General features: G+C 42.8%; 1 protein-coding gene across 1 annotated transcript in view; it reads right to left on the minus strand.

Annotated features, from left to right (window-relative positions):
• The window catches only part of OBSCN (obscurin, cytoskeletal calmodulin and titin-interacting RhoGEF), a 640,872-nt gene that overhangs the window by 410,571 nt on the left and 205,986 nt on the right, over window positions 1-24,315 (minus strand). Inside the window, exons 39-44 of the mRNA XM_040354276.1 lie at window positions 22,746-23,018; window positions 19,765-20,016; window positions 16,201-16,467; window positions 13,678-13,944; window positions 10,616-10,882; window positions 6,616-6,882 (exon numbers count right to left, since the gene is read on the minus strand). Coding sequence (XP_040210210.1) covers window positions 6,616-6,882; window positions 10,616-10,882; window positions 13,678-13,944; window positions 16,201-16,467; window positions 19,765-20,016; window positions 22,746-23,018 — 1,593 coding nt within the window. The remainder of the gene's footprint in view (window positions 1-6,615; window positions 6,883-10,615; window positions 10,883-13,677; window positions 13,945-16,200; window positions 16,468-19,764; window positions 20,017-22,745; window positions 23,019-24,315) is intronic.

A 24,315-nucleotide genomic window follows, 5' to 3' on the forward strand; every position in this document is an offset into this window, starting at 1 on the left:
TCAAAGACTAAAATAATGTACAATAGACAAACCACAATTTAAGGAAAATTCAGTGGTAGCAATCACATAGGAAAATAACAGTTCACAACATTTTTTTAAATTATAAAGATAGTCAATAAAGTTGTTTATTTTTATTTTCATGCACGCTGAAGAAATAGAAAGAAGAGCGAGAAAGACTATAAATTGTTTGTTATCAATATCTACAAACATATCTAGTTTTTCCTAAATCTAATTTTGTTTTTTATTGGAATCTATAAAGATTACAAGCCTTAAAAATAAGTATTAAAATAATGTATTTAATTTGAAAAAAGAAGAAAATAATATGATTTAAAAAAAAAAATGCAATGATGCAATCAGAGAGTCAATAATCTCGTTTATTTTTTATTTTGATTGGTGAAGAAATAGAAGACTGAGAAAGACCATAAATTGTATGTTATCTACAATCATATATCGTTTCTCTTAAATCCAATTTAGTTTTCTATTGCAATTTATAAAGACTACAAGCCTTAAAAATAAGTATTAAAATAATGTATTTCATTTGAAAAAATAATAAAAATAATATGATTAAAAAAAAAATGTGACGATGCAATCAGAGAGTCAATAATGTTGTTTATTCTTTATTTTTAACGCACGCTGAAGAAATAGAAAGACTGAGAGAGACTATAAATTGTTTGCTATCTACAAGCATATATTGTTTTTCCTAAATCAAATGTTTTTTTTTATTTCAATTTATAAAGATTACAAGCCTTAAAAATATGTATTAAACGAATGTATTTAATTTGAAAAAAGAAAAAAATAATGATTTAAAAAAAAAAGTGACGATGCAATCAAAGTTGTTAATTTTTTTTTTTTAACGCAAGCTGAAGAAATAGAAAGAAGACTGAGAGAGACTATAAATTGTTTGTTATCTACAAGCATATATCGTTTTTCTTAAATCTACTTTTGTTTTCTATTGCAACTTATAAAGACTACAAGCCTTAAAAATAAGTATTAAAATAATGTTTTTAATTTGAAAAAAATAATAAAACAATATGATTAAAAAACAAAAATGTGACGATGCAATCAGAGAGTCAATAACGTTGTTTATCTTTTATTTTAATGCACGCTGAAGAAATAGAAAGAAAACTGAGAGAGACTATAAATTGTTTGTTATCTACAAGCATATATTGTTTTTCCTAAATCAAATTTTTTTTTTTATTTCAATTTATAAAGATTGAAATAAGTATTAAATGAATGTAATTTGAAAAAAGAAAAAAATAATGATTTAAAAAAAAAAAAACTGACGATGCAATCAAAGTTGTTATTTTTTTTATTTTTTTAACGCAAGCTGAAGAAATAGAAAGAAGACTGAGGCCCCATACACACGAGAGGATTTATCCGCGGATACGGTCCAGCGGACCGTATCCGCGGATAAATCCTCTCGAGGATTTCAGCAGATTTCTATGCGATGGCGTGTACACACCATCGCATTGAAATCCGCGCGGAAATCCTCTGGCGATGACGCGTCGCGCCGTCGCCGCGATTATGACGCGGCGACGGGCGCGACGCTGTCATATAAGGAATTCCACGCATGCGTCAAATCATTACGACGCGTGCGGGGAATCCCTTTGGACGGATGGATCCGGTGAGTCTGTACAGACGAGCGGATCCATCCGTTGGGATGGATTCCAGCAGATGGATTTGTTGTGCATGTCAGCAAATATCCATCTGCTGGAAATCCATCCCAGGGGAGATTTATCCGCGGATAAATATCCGACGGAGTGTACACACCATAGAATCTATCCGCAGAAACCCATTTGATGGGATTTATCTGCGGTTAGATTTTATGGTGTGTATGGGGCCTGAGAGAGACTATAAATTGTTTGTTATCTACAAGCATATATTGTTTTTCCCAAATCTATTTTGTTTTTTACTGCAATATATTAAGATTACAAGCCTTAAAAATAAGTATTAAAATCATTTATTAAATGAAAAAAAAAAATAATATGATTAAAACAAAGCAATTATGCAATCAGTATTTTAGTGTCAATAATTATTAAAACAAGTTAATGAGGGTGAGTACATTTGTGAATGTGATGTTAGCAAGACCGCATGATATAAACTCAGATTTTAGAAGTGTTTAGAAAACCCCCTGCCTCCCTTGTGTTTTATTTCTGTTTAAATATATAAATATACAATTATACAATTTTATTTTTCATTTTTAAATAATTATTACTTACAAATTAACATTATTATTTAAAGCATAAATAGTTGGCGGATGAAATTTGTAGTACTGTATCTTTGCATTGATGATTGTCTTTACTTTGTAGCTAGGTTCCTATGTAAATCAGCTTTTCTCTGACATATGATATATAATATTCGTAATTGTGCCCATTTTTGAAAAGAGAAACAAATTGTTACCCCAGCTCCACTGTTAATATAAAAGTCCACAAACTGTGATCCGGTGCTCTAGCCAGGACATTCAGGCCCCACAGATATGATACTTAAATCAGGAAGGCTGGCAACTCGGATGCTCTTGAATAAAAGTACTTTATTAGTTACATGGGTACACGGGTACAGGCTAAAACCCTGACACGTTTCGGCTAAGAAGCCTTTATTCAAAGCATTGCTTTGATGAAGGCCTCTTAGCCGAAACGCGTCAACGCATAGCCTGTACCCGTGTACCCATGAAACTAATAAAGTACTTTCATTCAAGAGCATCCAAGTTGCCAGCCTTCCTGATTTAAGTATCATTTTTGAAAAGCTCTCATATATAAATAGACTTATTCATCCTTTTTGGCTATCCATTTAGAGTTACATATTTCTTTGCCACTGGTGATTACTCCTGATGAAACACTGATTGACATATTATTCTATTAAAAGTTTATGCTGGCCACTGTTGGATATTTCCCCTGGTTTTCATTGGGGGGGGGGGGGGGTATGTAAGTCTGCACAATTAACACTGTATATTGGAAATTATGATTATTTATATATAATAAGCAAGTTTATTAAATGGATGTCAAATATTTTTTTTTTCTTAAGATAGGTCACTCCCCCATAAACATGTAAATAAATGTCCTGAGGAAGCACTTATGTGAATCACGTTGACCTTTATGATTACTACATTATGCATTTTTGACTTCTATATTGTCATCATGAGGGATGTGAATGTACATTAGGGATATGTTATCCCAGGACATTTTTATATTGGGATTTTTTAACACAATTCAATGAAACATTTGTATTTTATCTGTTGTAGTTTCCCTCTTACCAGTAAAGTCCGGCTTTTTTTTCCCTCTCTTTTCTATGCAAACATAAAGAAGGTGACCGAAATTTGGTAAATGACATTGAAAACAGTGTTTCCCCAATGTGCCAGGGCGTTTTCATTTTTTAGAGTTTTAGGCCCCTTTCACACTTATACGACTTGTCCCACGATTTTGGATTACAAAATCGCATGACAAGTCATTCTCCATGATTTTCAATGACTACCATTCATATTAGCACGACTTTAAGTCGTGCCGACTTCAAAGTAGTTCCTGCAGTACTTTTTTCTGAAGTCGGATCAAAGTCGGATCCCGTATTAACGCATTCGACTTTGGCATGCGACTTGTGAAGGGGAACTCCACGCCAATTTTTCTTACATCATACGGTGACCCCGCCCCATGCCTATATAAGTCGTAGCGCACTGCATTACAGCGGGAGAGAGCGTCGAGTCACCATTGTAAGAAGAGCGGAGGGAAGAGGACAACGGAGAAGACCGGGCAAGAGCTAGCAAAAGAGCAGAAGAACCCGGCAGAAGACAGGGGGAGAAGAACTGGAGAGCGCGGAGAAGAGGCCAGAGAGAGCGAAGGAGTCGAAAAAGAGACCCCCGAAGTCGGAAGAGACCCCCGGAGCTGCTTTATAAATTACTTTAAAAACCTGTGTAGTGTGTTTTATTTTTGACACTTTTTATTCCAGATGAATGGGTAGGGGTACGATGTACCCCATACTTATTCACATAGGATGGGGGCCGGGATCTGGGGGGCCCCCTTATTAAAAGGGCTCTCAGATTCTAATAAGCCCGCAGACGCCGACAACCAATGGGTTAGGATTGTCGGGAAGGTGCCCTTGTCCTCATCAACATGAGGGCAAGGTGCTTTGGGGTGGGGGGTGCAGGGCCCCCTGCCTCAAAGCACCCACCCCCCATGTTGAGGGTATGTGGCCTGGTACAGTTCAGGAGGGGAAGGGGCACCCGCTCGTCCCCAGCCCCTTTCCTGACCTGCCGGGCTGCGTGCTCAGATAAGGGTTTGATATGGATTCTGGGGGTACCCCGTGCCGTTTTTTGGGCGTGGGGTTCCCCTTAAAAACCATGTAAATAAACCAGCCTATACAATTGACCATGTAGTTGCCATCATCCCTTAAAACTTTGTAATGTGGAAACCTCTAGGGTTGGGATTATGTGGGCAACGAAAAGAATATATATTCAAAAAATTATAAAAATATATTTTAAATATATTTTTATAATTTTTTGAATATATATTCTTTTCGTTGCCCACCTAATCCCAACCCTAGAGGTTTCCACATTACAAAATCCCCTCAAAAGCCATACCAGACCGAAGGGCCTGGTATGCTAATAAAGAGGTAACCCATGCCGGTTTAAAAAAAATAATTGGCGTGGAGTTCCCCCTAATTATTGGGGGATCAAAGTCGCGTCCCTGGTCATTGAAGTCATACTTCAAGTCGTAGGGCAAAGTCGGATCCACGCGTGACTATGGAGTAGCACAAGTGTGAAAGTGGCCTTATGGTTTTATTAGTACAAATGCTGCAACAACAGGAAAGATGTTTATATTCTGTCATTTTACATTTTCTAAAATGACGAACAATGTGAAAATGCATGACGTAAAAAAAAGTACAGGTGTCATTTATGGCGTGATTGCAATGTTAGAACTGCATATTATGCAAAGAGCATTAAAATCACATTGACATTTTCTTAAATTTATTCCAAGAATTTTCTGGTTTATGTTTATCCATTTCTCAGAACATGTAATGTATGGTAATAGTATTATGATTAAAAATTGCAACATTGCAATGTTAGTATTTTTTTTGGAGACGCGCAGGTGAAATCTACAAATGTGTAAGCTGGACTGGTGGAAAGACCAACACAGAAGAGAGGGCCTGTGCAATGGAGACCCTTATCACTTTTATCTTATTGCACTTACTATTCATCAAATAAAAAAAAAAAAATCAGGAGTTATTCATCTCATGTAAATAACCTGCGATAATAAATACAGTTTAATACAGTATTGAATGTGCCTCCATATTTAAATTTTCGAAAGACCTAAAGCTAATTTTTTTTGGTCCACATCCATGTTCCTATAATGCCATGAGATAAATGTTAAGGGCCAGATCCACAAAGAACTTACGTCGGCGTATCTATTGATACGCCGCGTAAGTTCTACGATGCGCCGTCGTATCTTTGTTTTGTATCCACAAAACAAGATACGACTGAATGTGGGCTCGATCCGACTGATGTACGTCTTAGTACGCCGTTGGATCTTAGGTGCATATTTACGCTGGCCGCTAGGTGGCGCTTCCATTGATTTCCGCGTAGAGTATGCAAATTAGCTAGATATGCCGATCCTCAAACGTACGTCCACCCGGCGCATTATTTTACGTCGTTTACGTAAGGCTTTTTTTGGCGTAATGTTACCCCTGGGTCTATGAGGCGTACGCAATGTTAAGTATGGACGTCAGGACAGCGTCAAATTTTCCGTAGTTTACGTCATTTGCGTAAAACGTTCGCCAATAGGGCCTTGCGTAAATTACGTTCACGTCGAAAGCATTGACTATTTGCGATGTGATTTCGAGCATGCGCACTGGGATACCCCCACGGACGGTGCATGCGCCGTTAAAAAAAAAACGTCATTTACGTGGGGTCAAGATGAATTAACATAAAACACGCCCACATCTTAGCCATTTGAATTGCGCGCCCTTACGCCGACACATTTACACTACGCTGCTGTAACTTACGGCGCAAATTCTTTCTGGATACGGAAAATACGCTCTAAGTTACGGCGGCGTAGTGTATCTGAGATACGCTACGCCTGCCTAAAGATAGGCAGATCTTTGTGGATCTGGCCCTAAGAAACTTCACCTTCACGTCTTCCTGCTAAGATGAGAGCACAGACAGCACAGATAAGCAAATTTGGTTGGGTTTGGCTTGGGAAGCGTGCTCAAATTTAGCAAATTTTGCAGCAAATTTTCTATAGGGTTCTGTATGGGTGAAAATTTTACATTCACTTCTGGTTATTTATAGGGCTAAGCAAGCTCTTCTCAAGGAAAGTTAAATATAAAATAGGTTAAGGCTGCATTACAGGTTGTTCCTTTTTTGGCGGCGAACCTACAAAAATTTTGTCCAAAAATCACAATTCACAAATTTCATGAATCCAAAATTCCATCCTTAACAGACAGCAGTGTAGAAGAGAGCTAGAGGAGCAAGTGGATAGCACATGAGCTTTACAAAAGGCCCTCCAAGACCTTTACAGTAGGACCTCCAAGGGTATAGCGGTGAGTCAACCCAACACCACCGCACCCCACCCCGTCCACTTTTCCCCTGAAATCTCCACAAACATTCCACAAACAAGAAGAAGACATTACCAGTTACTGTCAGAGCAGCCGTCGTTTGTTGGTCCCCGCAGACACAAGAGTAATTTCCAGCGTCGTCCGGCACCAGGTCACGTATAACCAGCTCCGACATGGAACCTTCCTGGCGTGGCTTGTGTTTCTTGCTTTGTTTTATGACTTCCCCGTCCTTCTTCCACTCTATTTGAGCGTCGGGCTTGTTGAGTTCACAGCACAAACTCACTGATTTCCCCTCGGTAGCCTTCTGGTGGGTAAGCTCTTTGGTAAAGCGGGTTGGAAGCTCTTTGGGTAGAATATTACAAGCAAATGTATGATATGCAATGACAGGAAGTTCTCAACAGAAGAAAATATTAACAAACTTGCATCTTTAGTTTCTAAAATGTAAGGTAAAGGCATATTTGCCTTATCAAAAATAAAACAGGGAAATCATAATGGTATAAGTAATGTAATCAAACATAACCTTTTTATACATTATATTATCAGTCAAGTTTAAAAAAGGGTGATCAATCAAAGGAGGAACACCTTGGCCTACAGTACGTAGGACGATTTATTCACTTAAAGTAGACGTAAACTCAATCATGAAAATCTCATAAGCAGGCCTTTTTTCTCAGCGAATAGGTACAGGAACTCCCCCCTTCAGAGCAACCTCTTGAGCACCTCCCTGAGCATCTCTTCCGAGCCACCTCTTGAGCACTCTTGGTTCCACCCCCTACCTGTCTCCTAGTAATGCTGCTTTTGGAGAAAACCAAATAAAATTTTGTGGGGTTGTGGAATTTGTTTATGACAACAAGAAAGACGGTCAAATTGATCCCCTGTAGTTAGTAACTATGAACGCACTTAGCAACAATAGACTTCCAATAGTCAACATTAATAGACCCTCCAACAGCCAGAAACAATAGACTTCCAATAGCCAGCATCAATAGACTCTCCAGCAGCAAGCAACAATAGACTCCCAAAAGCCAGCATCAATAGACTCCCAAAAGCCAGCATCAATAGACTCCCAATAGCCAGCATCAATAGACTCCCAATAGCCAGCATCAATAGACTCCCAATAGCCAGCATCAATAGACTCCCAATAGCCAGAATCAATAGACTCCCGATAGCCAGCAACAATAGACCTGCCAGCAGCCAGCCACAATAGACTCCATACAGCCAGCATCAATATACCCTCCAGAAGTCAGCATCAATGGACTTCCAGTAGCCAGCACCGATAGACTCCCAATAGCCAGCATCAATAGACTCCCAATAGCCGGCATCAATAGACTCCCAATAGCCAGCATCAATAGACCTTCCAGCAGCCAGCATCAATAGACCTTCCAGCAGCCAGCATCAATAGACCTTCCAGCAGCCAGCATCAATAGACCTTCCAGCAGCCAGCATCAATAGACTCCCAATAGCCAGCATCACTAGACTCCCAATAGCCAGCATCAATAGACCCTCCAGCAGCCAGCAACAATAGACTCCCAATAGCCAGCATCAATAGACTCGCAATAGCCAGCATCAAAAGACCCTCCAGCAGCCAGCATCAATAGACTCCCAATAGCCAGCATCAATAGCCCCTCCAGCAGCCAGCAACAATATACTCCCAATAGCCAGCATCAATAGACTCCCAAAAGCTAGCATCAATAGACCTTCCAGCAGCCAGCAACAATAGACTCCCAATAGCCAGCAGCAATAGACCCTCCAGCAGCCAGCAACAACAGACTCCCAATAGCCAGCATCAATAGACTCCCAATAGCCAGCATCAAAAGACCCTCCAGCAGCCAGCATCAATAGACTCCCAATAGCCAGCATCAAAAGACCCTTTAGCAGCCAGCATCAATAGACTCCCAATAGCCAGCATCAATATACCCTCCAGCAGCCAGCATCAATAGACTCCCAATAGCCAGCATCAATAGACCCTTCAGCAGCCAGCATCAATAGACCCTCCAGCAGCCAGCATCAATAGACTCCCAATAGCCAGCATCAATATACCCTCCAGCAGCCAGCATCAATTGACTCCTAATAGCTAGCGGCCAGCAGCAATAGACCCTCCAGCAACCAGCAACATAAGACCCTTCCCTCAATAGTAGATCTTTCCCATATATTGTCCCCCAGCAATATATGATAGATCCCCTCCAGAAAAAATTGATTCCCCAGCAGCAAGCATCAACAGACCCTCCAACACACCACCGGCACCCCATGCCATTAAATACATTCAGTGTTGAAGGTGTGTTCCTCCACCTTCCCGCAAAAAAAAAAAAAAAAATAGCCCTGCTCATACGTGCTTGAACATTATATTATAATTTCAAAACTTGTTTCAACCTTTTTTTAAATTTGCAGCTTTTGCTGCAGATAATCCCTGCCATGAAAATCCTTGCTCAGGCACTTCCTGTTATGGGGTGACAACTGTCTCCCAAGTGATCTTCTGTGTTGTGACTCCATCACATGCACCCCTGGTGGAGACCTCTAGCGGCTGTACTGACACACATTTTGTGGGTATGATACGCCATTGTCACAATTATTAGAAAGCCGCTTTAGAGTAATGATATGAAACAGTAATTTGAGCAAGTGCATGTAGACAGGAAGTGGCTGAAAGAGGCTGGAGGATATCAACAGCACTGAGATGAAAAGAAAAGGTAAAGACAGTATTTTATATACAAAGAATGCATTTTTGTTTTTTTGACACTTGGCAAACAAAATTCTATCAAGTTTGAGTTTAGATCTACTTTAATAGCATGAAATAAACCTTATACAGTGGAACCTCGGATTGCGAGTAACAAGGGGGTAGATTCAGGTAGCTTTGCCCATTTCTTACGGAGGCGCAGTAGCTCCGTAAATTACGTGTGCGCTCCGGAAAACTGCCCGGCGTAAGGGCGCGTAATTTAAATGATCCCGTAGGGGGCGTGGATCATTTAAATTAGGCGCGTTCCCGCGCCGAGCGTAGTGCGCATGCTCCGTCGGGAAACTTTCCCGACATGCATTGCGGTAAATGATGTCGCAAGGACGTCATTTGCTTCAAAGTGAACGTGAATGGCGTCCAGCGCCATTCACGATTCACTTACACAAACGACGTAATTTTTTCAAAAACGCGACGCGGGAACAACAGGTATACGTAGCATTGGCTGCCCCTGCTAATAGCAGGGGCAGCCTTACGCAAAAACCGACGTACGCAAACAACGTAAACTGCGTACGCAGGGCTCGCGTAGGGTTGTGGATCGGCGTTAGTATGCAATTTGCATACTCTACGCTGACCACTACGGGAACGCCCCCTAGCGGCCATCGTAAGAATGCAGCCTACGATATGACTGGCATAAGAGCCTTATGCTAGTCATATCTTAGGCTGCAGTCAGCGTAACAAGGTTCCTGAATCAGGAGCATTCGAAACGCCGGCGCAAGTAAGCAATTGCGCTGCGTAACTATGGTTACGCAGACGCAATTGCTACCTGAATCTACCCCAAGGTTAAGGAGCGTTTCGCAATACGAGCGCTGTAATCTAAAGGATCCTAACTCGGTTTGCGAGGGTTGTCTCGCAAAACGAGCAGGATTTAAGCCAAAGCAGTGTGCAGTACCGCGTTTGGCCTGAGTTGGTGGGGGGGGTGGAGCCGTTCAGAAATGCTCGGAATACTCCATTCCCGTGCCTTTCCAAGGTTTGCCGAGGTCAGCAGTGCTGTCCGCGGGACTTTCCGTGTGTTTCCGAGGCTCATCGGTGCTCCCCCCACCTCTGGCCACATGCGGTATTGCAGCCAATGCAGAACAAATAATTTTAGTTTCCATTGACTTCAATGGGGAAACTCGCTTTGATATGCGAGTGCTTTGGAATACGAGCATTCTCCTGGAACGGATTATCCTCGTAATCCGAGGTTCCACTGTAAAGGACAACTGAGGTCAATGTGCTGCCAATGGGGTGATAATCAGAAAAAGGTTTAGCATGCCAGGTGAATGTCATTGAAGGTCATTCATGCAAATGGCATCTAAGGAATCAGTGAATCCTTCATAAATAGACCCCTACATTAAAAGTCCAAGGCTATCTTACCCCGAACTTTGACCCGTGCAGCAGTCTGCTGGTCGCCAGTATCGCAGGTGTAGTTTCCAGAATCCTCCGCCGTTATGTTATGAATGAGAAGCTCCACCGTGGTTCCCTTTTGTCTGAGCTCATATTTGTCACTGGCTTTAAGGTCGGTGATGCCCTTCTTCCACGCCACATGGGCATCAGCCTTGGTGACCTCACAGGAAAGAGTGACCGATGAGCCCTCTTCCGCTTCGCAGTCTTTCAGGTCTTGCTTAAAGCGAACGGGAAGAGCTAAGAAAGAACAGGGGGGATATCTACCTATTATTAGGTTCAAACAATCAAAACCGCAATAAAAACGTCTTTGTCATCCAATATTTCCTTTAGTGCCACTTTATTTGATACACCACCTAAACAGCCAAACGGTGAGGTTTTGGTGGGAGACGTAGTGGGGGCAGCATCTCAGAAACAGCTGACCTCCTGGGGTTGTCAAACACCAGGGTCTATAGAGTGACAGTTCTGTGTCAGGGCCGTCTTTAATGTTGATTGGACCCCGGGCAAACATTTTCTCCCCCCCCCCCCCCCAAGCAATTTTGCTCTCCACCTGCTCTGAGACATACAATAAATATCAGCTAGACTTAAAATCACTTTACTGTATTAGATCATGCAGTGATTGCGATTGGTTGCTAGACGTTACAGCATATCATTACCACTTACTGACTGGTTGCTAGAGGTTACAGCACACATTACGGCTCACCGATTAGTTGCTAGAGGTTACACATGATTTCTTCTTGTTGATTGGTTGCGAGAGATTACTGTACAGTAATACTGCTCACTGATTGGTTGCTAGAGGTTACAGCACATAATCTCTTCACTGCAGAGGGGCATGATATACATATGATTGCCGCCTTTATTCACATACGAATGCTGATGCTATTTACATATGAGTGCTCCCGTTATTTCACAAAGAACTTGCGCCCTAAGTTACGGCGGCGTAGCGTAAATGGGCCGGCGTAAGCCCGCGTAATTCAAAGTAGGCTGGTAGGGGGCGTGTTGTATGGAAATGAATCGTGACCCCACGTAAATGACGGGCCTAACTAACAGCGCATGCGCGCGCATTCTCAGTATCACGTAGAATTTTCTCCCCTAAGTTACGCCGGCTCAATGTTTAGTCGACGTGAACGTAACCTACGCCCATCCCCATTCACGTACGACTTACGCAAACAACGTAAAATACGACGCTGTTCCGACGTCCATACCTAACATGACTTACCCCTGCTTTATGAGGGGTAAAGTTACGCCGGACCGACGCCTTACGTAAACGGCGTAGCTAAATCCAACAGGCGCAAGTACGTTTCTGAATCGGCGTATCTACCTCATTTGCATATTCGACGCGGAAATATACGGAAGCGCCCCTAGCGGCCAGCGTAAATATGCACCCAAGATACGACGGCGTAAGAGACTTACGTCAGTCGTATCTTGGACAAATTTTGGCGTATCTGATTCTTTGAATCAGGCGCCAAGGTACGACGCCTCACATTCAGACTTACGGCGGTGTATCTGGAGATACGCCGTCGTAAGTTGTTTCTGAACCGGGCCAGGGTCTGCAGGTGAGTCATCTGTACACAACAATAGGGCAGAGCTGGGCAGCATTAGTAGCAGCACTTTACACTGAGATATCAGGACACAGCACAGGACTAAAAATTCAAGGGACGAGGGAATTTAAGCTGGGATAGTTGGGAAGTATGAGGCAGCTGCTTTGGGCCCCCCAACAATGACAGGGCCCAGGGCAGCTTCCCCTTTTCCCCTGCCTTACAGACGGCCCTGTTCTGTGTGTAATGAGAGCGATCAGTGGAGAAGGTTATATACAATGGCCCTGATTCACAAAGCACTTACGCCGACGTATCTTAAGATACGCCGCGTAAGTGCAAATATGTGCCGTCGTATCCATGCGCCGTGCCCATAAACTGAGATACGCCTGAAAATAGGCTTCATCCGACCGATGTAACTTTCCTACGCCGGCGTATCATGGGCACATAGTTACGCTGGCCGCAAGTGGTGCTCCCATTGATTTCCTATTCAAATATGGAAATGAGGGAGATACGTCGATTCACGAACGTACTTGCGCCCGTCGCATAACATACGCGGTTTTCGTAAGTCGTACGTCCGGCGTAAAGTTATTCCCCATATATGAGGCGCAACTCATGCTAAGGTATGGACCAGGGAACACAGACGTCGTATTTTACGTTGTTTACGTAGTAGTACGTGAATAGGGCTGGGCGTAGGTTACGTTCACGTCGTAGGCAGTGATCCGTCGTATCTTAGGGAGTGATTCTGAGCATGCGCACTGGGATACGTCCACGGGACGGCGCATGCGCCGTTCGTTTTAAGTACTTGTATGGCTCTCGGCTCATCATTTGCATGTTGTCACGCCTCATTAGCATGGCTCCCGCCCACTTCCACCTACACCGGCTTACACCGAGGGAACCCAGCGCAGTTTGGGAGGCAAGTGCTTTGTGAATTCGGTGCTTGCCTCTCTGCGCTACGTCGGCGTAGCGTATATTAGATACGCTACGCCGGCATAAATATGCGCCAATGTATGTGAATCCGGGCCATTGCTGTTATAACAAAGAATGTAAAGAAATGGAAGCCACGTAGATAAGCTGCATAACAACTTCAACATCAAGTTCAGTTGGATGTGATCTATCTAGATCAGGGATCTCCAAACTACGGCCCTCCAGCTGTTGCGGAACTAGACGTCCAATGAGGCGTTGTAACACTCCGACATTCACAGACAAGACATGATGGTAATTGTAGTTCCTGAGCAACTTGACGTGGGACTCGGAAGCTAGTGGAGATCACTGGTGTGGTGGTGTAGTATCGGTGTCTACTACAATGATTTTACAGCTTCTAGAGGGATCCCACAGGTTTAGCAAATATGTGCTTTCATTGGTCCAAACTGCAATGTATAAAACTTTTTAACATATTTCATGACAAACATCACATTTTTGGATTTGGTGGACGTTGCACTTTAAAAAAATAAACTTAAAAATCTCATCACAGTAAAAAGCCCTTTGTCTCAGTCTTACCAGTTACAGTCACGTGAGATGAGCTCTTCTGGCCTCCGGTGTCACATGTGTAGTCTCCAGAATCTTCTAGTTTTGCATTTAGAATGAGAAGCTCCACCACCGTGCCCTGTTGCTTGGTTTGGTACTTCTCACCGCTCACTAGAATTTGGTCGTCCTTCGTCCACTTCACAGGAGCTCCGGCCTTGCTCAGCTCACAGTGTAGCTTCACCGTACTTCCTTCTTTGGCCTTCTCATTACGGAGGCCTCGTTTGAACAAGACCTGAACGGCTGCGGGAAAAAAAAACCCTGTCACCGACTACATTCCTCCAGGCCTTTTCAGGTGGTGGAAATCTTTGGGATCTTGTTTTTTTAAAGCAATATTACACCCAAACACAGTGGCAGCTGATGCTCGATATTTTTTTTGGAGGGGGGGCGGCAAACAAACCTGTCCCGCTCACTCTCACAATCCATCACCACGCCCCCTCCCTCTCCGTGCACAAGCCGGTCTCAGTTTCCACACTTCTCCCCGCTCTCTCCGCACCAGCTCCCGCTCATCCTCATCATTCGGGCTGCTGCAATCTGCTGTTATTGGCTCTGCTAGGAGGCTGGTGCCCAGTGCGAGCTCTATGGAGCCGGGAAGGCAGCGATCAGTCATAGGAGGCCGATGTTGTTCCTTTTTCAGCTTGCCAAAGGGCCGTTGTTTCTCCTCCTGGCTGAACAGGAGGTGGGTCCTGAGTTCCGATCGGCCGGGAGTCCTAAGACTCCCTGGCCAACCGGGTCCCAGAAGCCACTTCCTGATTGGCCGGGAGGGGAAGCAGGAAGACTTTAGCGAAGATTAATTTGCTAATGTCATACAACTGGGTGGGCTCTGGGCGCAGTGCTCCCCCAAGCCCGCCCTTTTTTAAAGCCAATTAGAGCTTAACCTGGGTGGGTTACTTGTGCAGTGCTCTGCACCCCAAGCCCGCCCTTTTTTAAAGCTAATTAGAGCTTCACCTGGGTGGGCTCCTGGCGCAGTGCTCTGTGCCCCGAGCCCGCCCTTTTTTAAAGCCAATTTATAGCTTCACCTGGGTGGGCTCCTGGCGCAGTGCTCTGTGCTCCGAGCCCACCCTTTTTTGAAGCCAACTAGAGCCTCGGGAATTCGAATTTCCGAACTTTCAAAATTCCAAATTTTAGAATTTCTGAATTTCGAATTTTTGAAATTCCGAATTTTCGAATTTCCAAATTTCGCATTTCCGAAAAAGCAAAAAAAAAACAATGAAATGAAAATGAACAAATTTTTCGGCAGTGCACATGTCTAATTTTCAAGACTCCAATTGTGACTTGTAGAGGTAGATTGTGCACTTTGCAAGTGCAATTGCTCCAGAGCTTAGTAAATGAGGAGAAGCTCTGCTGACTTCCATCATCCAATCATGTGCAAGCAAAAATGCAGCTTTTTTATATTTTCCTTGTATGTGATTGGGTATTCTTTGCAAGATGAAGCTGTACCTCATTTACTAAGCTCTGGAGCAACTTCACTTGTAGAGGGACACTGCACAGTATTTGCCTTTAGTAAATCAACCCTCCAGTGCATGGGTAGGCGACCTTGGCCCTCCAGCTGTTTTGAAACTACAAGTCCCATGAGGCATTGCAAGACCCTGACAATCACAGACTTGACTCCTAGATGCAGAGGCATGATGGGATTTGTAGTTTCAGCACAGCTGGATAGCCGAGGTTGCCTACTCCTGCCCTAGGCCCAGATTCACAAAGCATTTACGCCGACGTATAACAAGATATGCCCTGATGTAAGAGCACATGTGCGCCGGAACCACAAACAGATATGTGCGCCAGACCCACAAACAGATATGCGCCCAAAACCAGGCTACACCCCGCCGACGTAGCTTGCTTACGCCGGCGTAGGGTGGGCGCACATTTCGGCTGGGTGCATGGTGCCGCTCCCATTGATTAGCCATTCAAACATGCAAATGAGGGAAATACGGCGATTCACGAACCTGCGTGTGCCCGACGCAGGCTACGAGAGGTGCGCGTAAGTTGTACGTCCGGTGTAAAGTTATGCCCCATAAAGGAGGTGCAACCCAGCAGCAGACATGCAAAGGTCTGCACCAGGGAACACAAGCCAGCGTATTTTACGTTGGACGTGTGTCTGGCTGGGCGTAGGTTACGTTCACGCCGTACACAGCGACCTGGCGTAGTTTAGGCAGCTGTTCCGACGTGGTTGTGCACAGGCGCAGGGGGATGCGTTCACGTCACGACGCATGCGCAGTTCATGATACGTATCTGTCTGGCGCTCGGCCCATCATTTGCATGGGGTCACGCCTCATTTGCATGGGTCACGCCCACTTCCACCTACACCGGCTTACGCCTTCGAATCCCACGCCACGCTGGCGCAGCGTGGGGAGCACTGGCTTGCTGAATTCAATGCTTGCATATCTGCGTCACGCCGGCGTGGCGTACGCCGTTTGCGCTACGGCGGCGTAATGTGCGCCCACCTCTCTGTGAATCTGGGCCCTAGTGTTTTGATTCGAAAAAAAAAAAAATTAAACCTACCCTTCACTGTCAAGGTGGCAGAAGAGTTCAGTTCTCCGGTTTCGCAGGTGTAGGTTCCAGAGTCTTCTTGGGTCAGGTTATGGACCAGTAACTCCATCCTGCGGTCTTTTATCTTAATCTCATACTTGCTACTGGATGTCAGCAGTTTGGCGTCCTTCTTCCAACGCACCTCGGCTTTCTCGTTGGACAGCTCGCAAAAAAGCGTTGCCGTTTCACCTTCCTCGGCTTCAGCGTTTTGCACTTCACGTTTGAAGAAAGCCTGCACCGCTGAAACATGAAAAAGTTCAAATGTTGAAGAGGAAAGTAGAAGAAACATCTTTATTCCAAATGTCTTTAAATTCTGCTTATCCCATCAGTAATACGATTGACCTTTCTACCTCTTTTTTAAAAATGTCATATACAGTGGAACCTTAGGATTGCGAGTAACGCGGTTAACCAGCGTTTACAATACGAGCGCTGCATTTAAAAAAATTGTAACTCGGTTTGCGAGTGTTGCCTCGCAAAACAAGCAGGATTCAGGCCAAAACGCTGTGCAGATAAAGACCAAAGTCCTTGCTTGAGTGACAGGTTATTTACATATCTTGTGCACTAGCATGTCTGCAACAGCTTCTGTAAAGTGCACAATTCACATCCCCTCCCCTCTCCTCCTCTCCTCTCCCGTCCAGCTCTCCCAGGATTGGCTGTCTTTCCTGTGTTTTGATTAAATGTTTTCAAAATATGGGGTGATCCACAGTTCAGTGTAAACAGCCATCAGAATATACATAGACAAGAAGCTGTGCATGTCTGCAAGCTAGTGCACGAGATATGTAAATAACCTGTCACTCAAGCAAGGACTTTGGTCTTTATTTGGAAGTCTGTTTTATTTGACTGAACAATAAAAAGAGGATTGCTCAGCGCTGGATTAACTCTGTGTGGCAAGACTGGGCACAGATGATAGGAAATCGTATTCTCTACATTGTGACATCAAAAGTTTACATCCACTTTAATGAGAAGAGTTTCTAGACATCAGAACTTCTCATGGCTGGAAGCCCTTCTTATCATACTTATGATTCTTTTAAGTGGACTAAACAGTGGTGTTCCAATGCATTGTTGATGGGTCAGGGCCCAACCCTTCCCTTGTCTCTATACAACCTACTGGCCAAGTGGCAAGAAACATAACAGCAGGTTTGGATGCAATAAAAAACGCTGAAATTAAACAGCCTTTGGTTGACTTTAACAGTTTCAGTCTTGTCAAAACCAGCTTAAGCCCATAAAAAGCATATTTAAAGGGACCACCAATTCTACCATTAGAATCTGTATTCAATACACCTATTGGAAGAGCCAAAAGGGTCCTTTATGGGCTTCTAGTCAGCAGTTCAAATCTTGTCAAGACCTTTATTAAAAAAAAAAATTGATGGTGCTTAGATCAAACCATCAAGACCATACAATACCCACATATTTTTGGTTATTCTAATGCAGGGGTGCCCAACCAGTGGCCCGGGGGCCACAGCTTCGGGACGGTTGGGGTTTTTCTGTGCTGGAGAGTGCGGGGGAGGGAAAATGGAGTAGCAGTTCAGACCAAAGACAGCCTCTACTGATCTGAATCCTCAATCTCTGCACATTGAGGATAAGATACTGAAGCCTCGTGCACACGACCGAGGAACTCGACGGGCGAAACACATCGTTTTGCTCGTCGAGTTCCTTGTTAGGCTGTCAAGGAACTCGACAAGGCAAGTTTCTCCATTCCCGTAGAGGAAAAAGAAGACATGCTCTCTTTTTGGCTCGACGGGATCCTCGACAGTTTCCTCGTCGAAAAATGTACACACACGACTGGTTTCCTCGGCAAAAAAAAACAAAACAGCAAGTTTCTTGCTGGTTTTTGACGAGAAACTCGGTCGTGTGAACGAGGCCTGACCCTAGCTTGCGAGTCAAATAAAATCTTGTATCAGGCTGTGATTTGGAAACCCCTGATCTTGATGACCCAAACAAGTATGTAACAACTGCTCAGGCCCCAGGGGTCTCCAATACCCCAGATCTCAACCAGCAGTTTTCAGGAGCTTGCAAACCATGGGTGGTGTCCGTTTATATTTTAGGACCTAATTTTCAGTTCTAAAACTAACATACAGTACAAGTTAAACTGTCTTATGACAACAAATGGGAAAAAAACTTCAACATTAAAAGCAAAAGCACAGACAATAATTAAAATTAACATTTGGTTGTAATAAAACAAAGGTGTTTCTCTACTGATAAACATATATGGGAGTACCCAATGACCCTTTAACAGTCCTATGGTTTTACACAGAAGGCATATTTTTTAATTTGTTGACAAGAAGGCTATTGGCAAACATATGACAGTTCGGAATATCTTTTTTGAGATTTGCCACTAGCAGTAAGGTCAATAACCCAACACACAGTTGGCAACAAACACCATAAGCCAAAACTTTAGAATGGTGAGGTTTATTTTATTAAGAGTTTCATGCATACTTGACCTAAAGAAAGTTGTTAAATGAATGATGATGAAGAACTTGATGAAGAAGTTACGGGGAGAAAAATGCATTCTTTAGATGGAATGTAGTTTCCGAGACACAAGATTAGTTAATCAGTCGGAGTTCTTCTTTTTTCAGGAGGCAAACCAACACAACATGAAAATTTACGTAGCAGCAGATTTGGGGTAAGAACTTAACAGAAAATGCAACACGGGACCTTCAGAGAAAAAAAATTAAAAACTGGACAAACGTTGTATAGATCTCCATCATGGCAGCGAGGTAGTAAAGAATTCTTCAAAAATGCGACCAAAATATATTTTACAAAATGACTTATGAAGATACCGATATATTTTCTTGCTTTTGGGCCAACGTAAAGATCTTCTTCCCATGGAAAAGAAATTCAAAAAGTCGACCATCTTTTTTCTTGTTTTTCTTTGTTCATTTTGTAGTTCCAGATTTAAAGCGGAGTTCCACCCTAAATTGGAACTTCCGCTTAATCCACTCCTCACCCCCTTACATGCCACATTTGGCATGTAATTTTTTTGGGGGGGAGTGGGGGCTTCAGGAGGAGTGGGACTTTCTGTCCCACTCCCTTCTTCCGCCAAGGGGCTGCTAAGGCGAATAGCCTAATCGCCTTTCTGCAGCCCCTCCCTGTAGGCGATCGCCTGGGACACGTGACAGGCGATCGCCTGTCCAATTGGATGGCGCGTCGCCGCTCGTGCATGCCGAAAGCTGTCACGGCCGGGTGCCCACACTTGGAATGAAGACGTCGGCCAGAGAGGAGGGGAGAGGAGCGGAGCCCCGGCCGGCGCGTCGCTGGAACGTGGAGCAGGTGAGTGTCTGTTTATTAAAAGCCAGCAGCTACACTTTTTGTAGCTGCTGACTTTTAATAAATATAAAAACTGACTGGAACACCCCTTTAAAAAAAAATCATCTAGACCTGGTCTGGGCTACTGACACCCAACTATAACAAAAACCATAAAAATAACAGTTTTTGGATCTTGTTTTTTTTACTTGAAAAGTTGCAATTGTCTGCTGAGTTCCCACCAAGGTCTAGAATTAGTTCTGAATTAGATATAAAACATTCTCCTTGTCTTACCCTTCACAGCAAGAATTGTGCTATTTTTGCCCGTCCCATGTTCACAGACATATGTGCCGCTGTCTTTGTTGGTCAGGTCGCATATGATCAGTGTGTTCTCACATCCGGATCTGGTTATTTGATATTTTGAAGAACTGCGAACCACTTTCCCATCTTTATACCAGGAAACAGGCTCATTAGGTTTTGAGGTTTTGTAAGTAATGGTTGCACTTTCGCCCTGAGATACTTCCAAATTGGTGATAGAAGGTTTCTCTAGAATAACATTAAAATAATACTTCAGAATTTTTTTTAAGGGAGAATTTTATGGGGATGCACCAAATTTTAATTTTAGGGTCTTTCAGGGCACACATAGCCGGATTCAGAGAGACTTACGACGGCGTATCAGTAGATACGCCGTCGTAAGTCCGAATGCGCGCCGTTGTATCTTTGCGCGCATTCTTAAAATGAGATACGCCTCACTGTTGCTAAGATACGACCAACGTAAGTCTCCTACGCCGTTGTATCTTATGTGCATATTTACGCTGGTCGCTAGGGGCGTGTACGTGGATTTAATACGTAAATGAGCAAGATACGCCGATTCACGAACGTACGTACGCCCGTCGCAGTAAGCTACGCCGTTTATGTAAGACATACGCTGGCGTAAAGATAAACCACCAAAAAGATGGCGCAGCCCATGCAAGGTATGGACGACGGAACATCCGTCGTATTTTACGTTGTTTGCTTAAGTGTAGGTGAATGGGGCTGGGCGTAGGTTACGTTCACGTCGAAAGCATTGAGCCGACGTCGTTACTTAGGGAGTATTTGCGACGTGATTCTGAGCATGCGCGTGCATGCGCCGTACAAACGGCCCTCATTTACATGGGGTCATGGTTAATTTAAATGTAGCCCGCCCACTACATGCCTACTTTGAATTAGGCGGGGTTACGCCGGCCCATTTGCCCCTACGCCGACGTAGCTTACGGAGCAAGTGCTTTGTGAATACTGTACTTGCCTCACTATGTTACGTCGGCGTAGTGCAAATGGGATGCGCTACGCCGGCCAAAAGATACGCCATTGTATCTGAATCTGGCTATAAATCTTTATTCTAAAAAAAAAATCTCTTTATTAATAACAAAAAGCATTTTCAAATTTAAAATCTTAAATAATATGTTTGTATCTTTAAATCTTTTTCTGAAGCTATAAGATGTCTCTGGAAATTAAGCCTTAGATGTTTCATAACTCCTGGCAAAAATCCACTTTGGACTAAATGAACGGAAAGCAAATCCGGGATTTGATGTGTTCTTGAAAATTTTTATACGTAGCATAATCAAATTTGACAGTAAACTTTAAAAAGTTATTTTTAACATAATTACAATTTTACATAATTTTAACATTTTAAAAAATTTCAAAATAATAACAAAAAGGTAATTTTGTAAATCTGGATATTTGTAAACAAGTTTCTTTTTTTATAAAGCAGAATTTTTGGGGATGCACTAAATTCAAAATTTTCTAAATCTTAATTTTAAATACGTTTTTTTTATCTTTACATCTTTTTTCTGAAGTCAAAAGATGTCTCTGGTAAATTAAGCCTAAAGCCCCGTACACCCGATCGGGAGAAAAGTCTGTCATAAATTACAACGGGAAAATTGAGAACCAGCTCGCAATCTATTTCTGTCGAAATTCCCAACAGAAAAAGTCCAATGGAGTATACACACAGTCGGAATTCCCGACCAAAAGCTCCCATCTGACTTTTTCTGTCGGGAATACCGTTCGTGTGTACGGGGGCTTTAGATGTTTCATAGCTCCTGGCAAAAATCCACTTTGAAAAAGAAAAAAACAGTGCAGCGCTAGTGAGTGATATTGTGCTCATATAAATTAATAATAAACAAAAAAAGTCATTCTGGAATAAACTGAAAATTTAGCCAGAATAGGAAAAAACATAAAAATGCAGATGGATATATGAAGAAAAGTCTTAAAAAGCCACGAAACAAAGTTCATATGACTCTATCCAGTAATTTTCCTTGTGAAAGAGAAGTGGATTGTGCAGACAATGTGAAAGACTCTTGATTGATGTGAGGTAAGCTGTCACCAATACACCCGTGAGGAAGGATAAGATTGCCTGCTTACCAGATGAAAAGACTGTTTTGCATCAGTCTAATAGGGCCTGTGGGAAGTCTGGTCTCCCAATACCTTAGCCGTCAAGATAACCACGGTATAGCTCAGCATACAATCCGAAGAGTCATAAACCAAAAAAAAAGAGAAGAAGGACCTCTCATAGCGTATAACGTTTAAAAATAGAAGAGGGTTTAATAAAAATTGCACTTACAATTAGGCAATATAAATACAGCATGGATAGCAAAACGTCTCCGATCTCTTGTTCCGATGCTTCTCGCTTGCATTTTTATGTTTTTTCCTATTCTGGCTATGCATTTTTATGTTTTTTCCTATTCTGGCTGCATTTTTATGTTTTTTCCTATTCTGGCTTTGCATTTTTATGTTTTTTCCTATTCTGGCTAAATTTTCAGTTTATTCCAGAATGACTTTTTTTGTTTATTATTAATTTATATGAGCACAATATCACTCACTAGCGCTGCACTGTTTTTTTCTTTTTTATGTTACCAAGTTGTTGTACACAATTTAGTGCTAGCAGCTATTTACATTTATAATTCAATATTTAATTTAGCGCAGCGTCAACCTTTTGGTTTTTGTTTATTTCTAAAAATCCACTTTGGGCTAAAGGAGCAGAAAACAAATCCTGGGCCTGACGCATTCCTAAAAAATTTTGGGCAAATTTGACAAAGTAATTTTTTTTAAAGTTATTTTGTAAATATAGATATTTGTGAACAACAGTTAGCGATATTAAATATTTAAATACAATTAATTTAATTTAAAAGAAGTGATGCTTTCAAAGCACAATTGGTGAAATTCATTTTTAATTCGAATTTCAACTTTTTCTCATCCTTTATTAAATTGATCTAGACCATGCATTCCCCTACTGTTACCTTTCACTAATAGTTTTACAGATGTTTTTTGATCACCAGCTTCAAACGTGACCATGCCAGAATCCTTCACCCCCAGCTGGTTGAGCGACAGTGTGTGATAGCCCCCCGGTAGTGACTGAACTTCATTGACTTTGTTGGTATGTAACGGGGTTTTGTCCAGGAACCAATGCACTTTCCCATAGTTTGCTGGTGCGATTCTACATTTAAAAGTTGCAGTTTCCCCTTCATATACTTCAACATCTTCCAGATCTTCTACTATGAGAATTTTCTGGCCTAAAACGAATACAGAAGGTGAGAAACTGAGATCTGGCATGAGAAAGTCTGTGAGACCGATGAATTGTGGAAAACTGGCCATTCTTCAGAACTCTTCGGTATTCTCACTGAAAAACTTTGATGTCCTCCTCAGTTGGGGTGAGTGCATACAACAAAATCACACAATACAACAAGACAGGCAGCTCTGACAAAGACATTTCTGCGACAACATGAATTTTTGAATTGTTGCTCAAGTGAAAACAGGCAAGTTGATAAAATTTAAACCCTTCACAGGTCTAAAAAAAAGCACATCTTGACGTAGGGATTATATGTCTCAGGCCCCGTACACACGTCCGAGAAACTCGACGGGCATAACACATCGTTTTGCTCGTCGAGTTCCTTGTGAAGCCGCCGAGGATCTCGGCGAGCCAAGTTTCCCCATTGACTAACGAGGAAATAGAGAACATGTTCTCTATTTGGCTCGACGAGTTCCTCGTCGGTTTCCTCGGACAAAAGTGTACACACGACCGGTTTCCTCGGCAGAATACGGCTCCCATCGAGTTTCTGGCTGAATTCTGCCGAGAAACTCGGTCGTGTGTACGGGGCCTGAGGTGATCAATCTGGGCCAAGGAAAGGACTTTTACCGTGTACACACGATCGTAAATTCCGACGAGAAAACCGTGGTTTTTTTTCCGACGGAATGTTGGCTCAAACTTGTGTTGCATACACACGGTCACACAAATGTTGTCGGAAATTCCGACCGTCAAGAACGCGGTGACGTACAACACATACGACGAGCCCAGAAAAATGAAGTTCAATAGGCAGTGCGGCTCTTCTGCTTGATTCCTAGCATGCGTGTTTTTTTGTGCATCGGAATTGCATACAGACGATCGGAATTTCCGACAAGAACTTTTCTTGTCGGAAAAATTGAGAACCAGCTCTCTTTTTTTTGTTGTCGGAAATTCCGACTGAAAAAGTCAGATGGAGCCTACACACGGTCGGAATTTCCGACCAAAAGCTCACATCGAACTTTTCTTTTCGGAATTTCCGATCGTGTGTACGTGGCATAAGGCTTGTAGTGTGAACATGTAAGGTGGTAAAGGTCTTACCTTGAAGGTATGAGTCAGTCAAATGGGTAGGAAGAAGCTACTCTTGGCTGATTCCAAGAGTTTGCCTTTGGATAGCCATTATAGAGGGGTGCTGCAGAGCCGGAAAAGTCCTGATTGTCCACCCTCTTTTCACATTTTAGTTATCATGGCCTCCAGACAGGTAGAGGGTATTTGGGTGTTGCAAAAACAGAAAGGCAGTTTGGTAAAGG

The sequence above is a fragment of the Rana temporaria genome, chromosome 5 (assembly GCF_905171775.1).
Source record: "Rana temporaria chromosome 5, aRanTem1.1, whole genome shotgun sequence".
NCBI classification, from domain to species: Eukaryota; Metazoa; Chordata; class Amphibia; order Anura; family Ranidae; genus Rana; species Rana temporaria.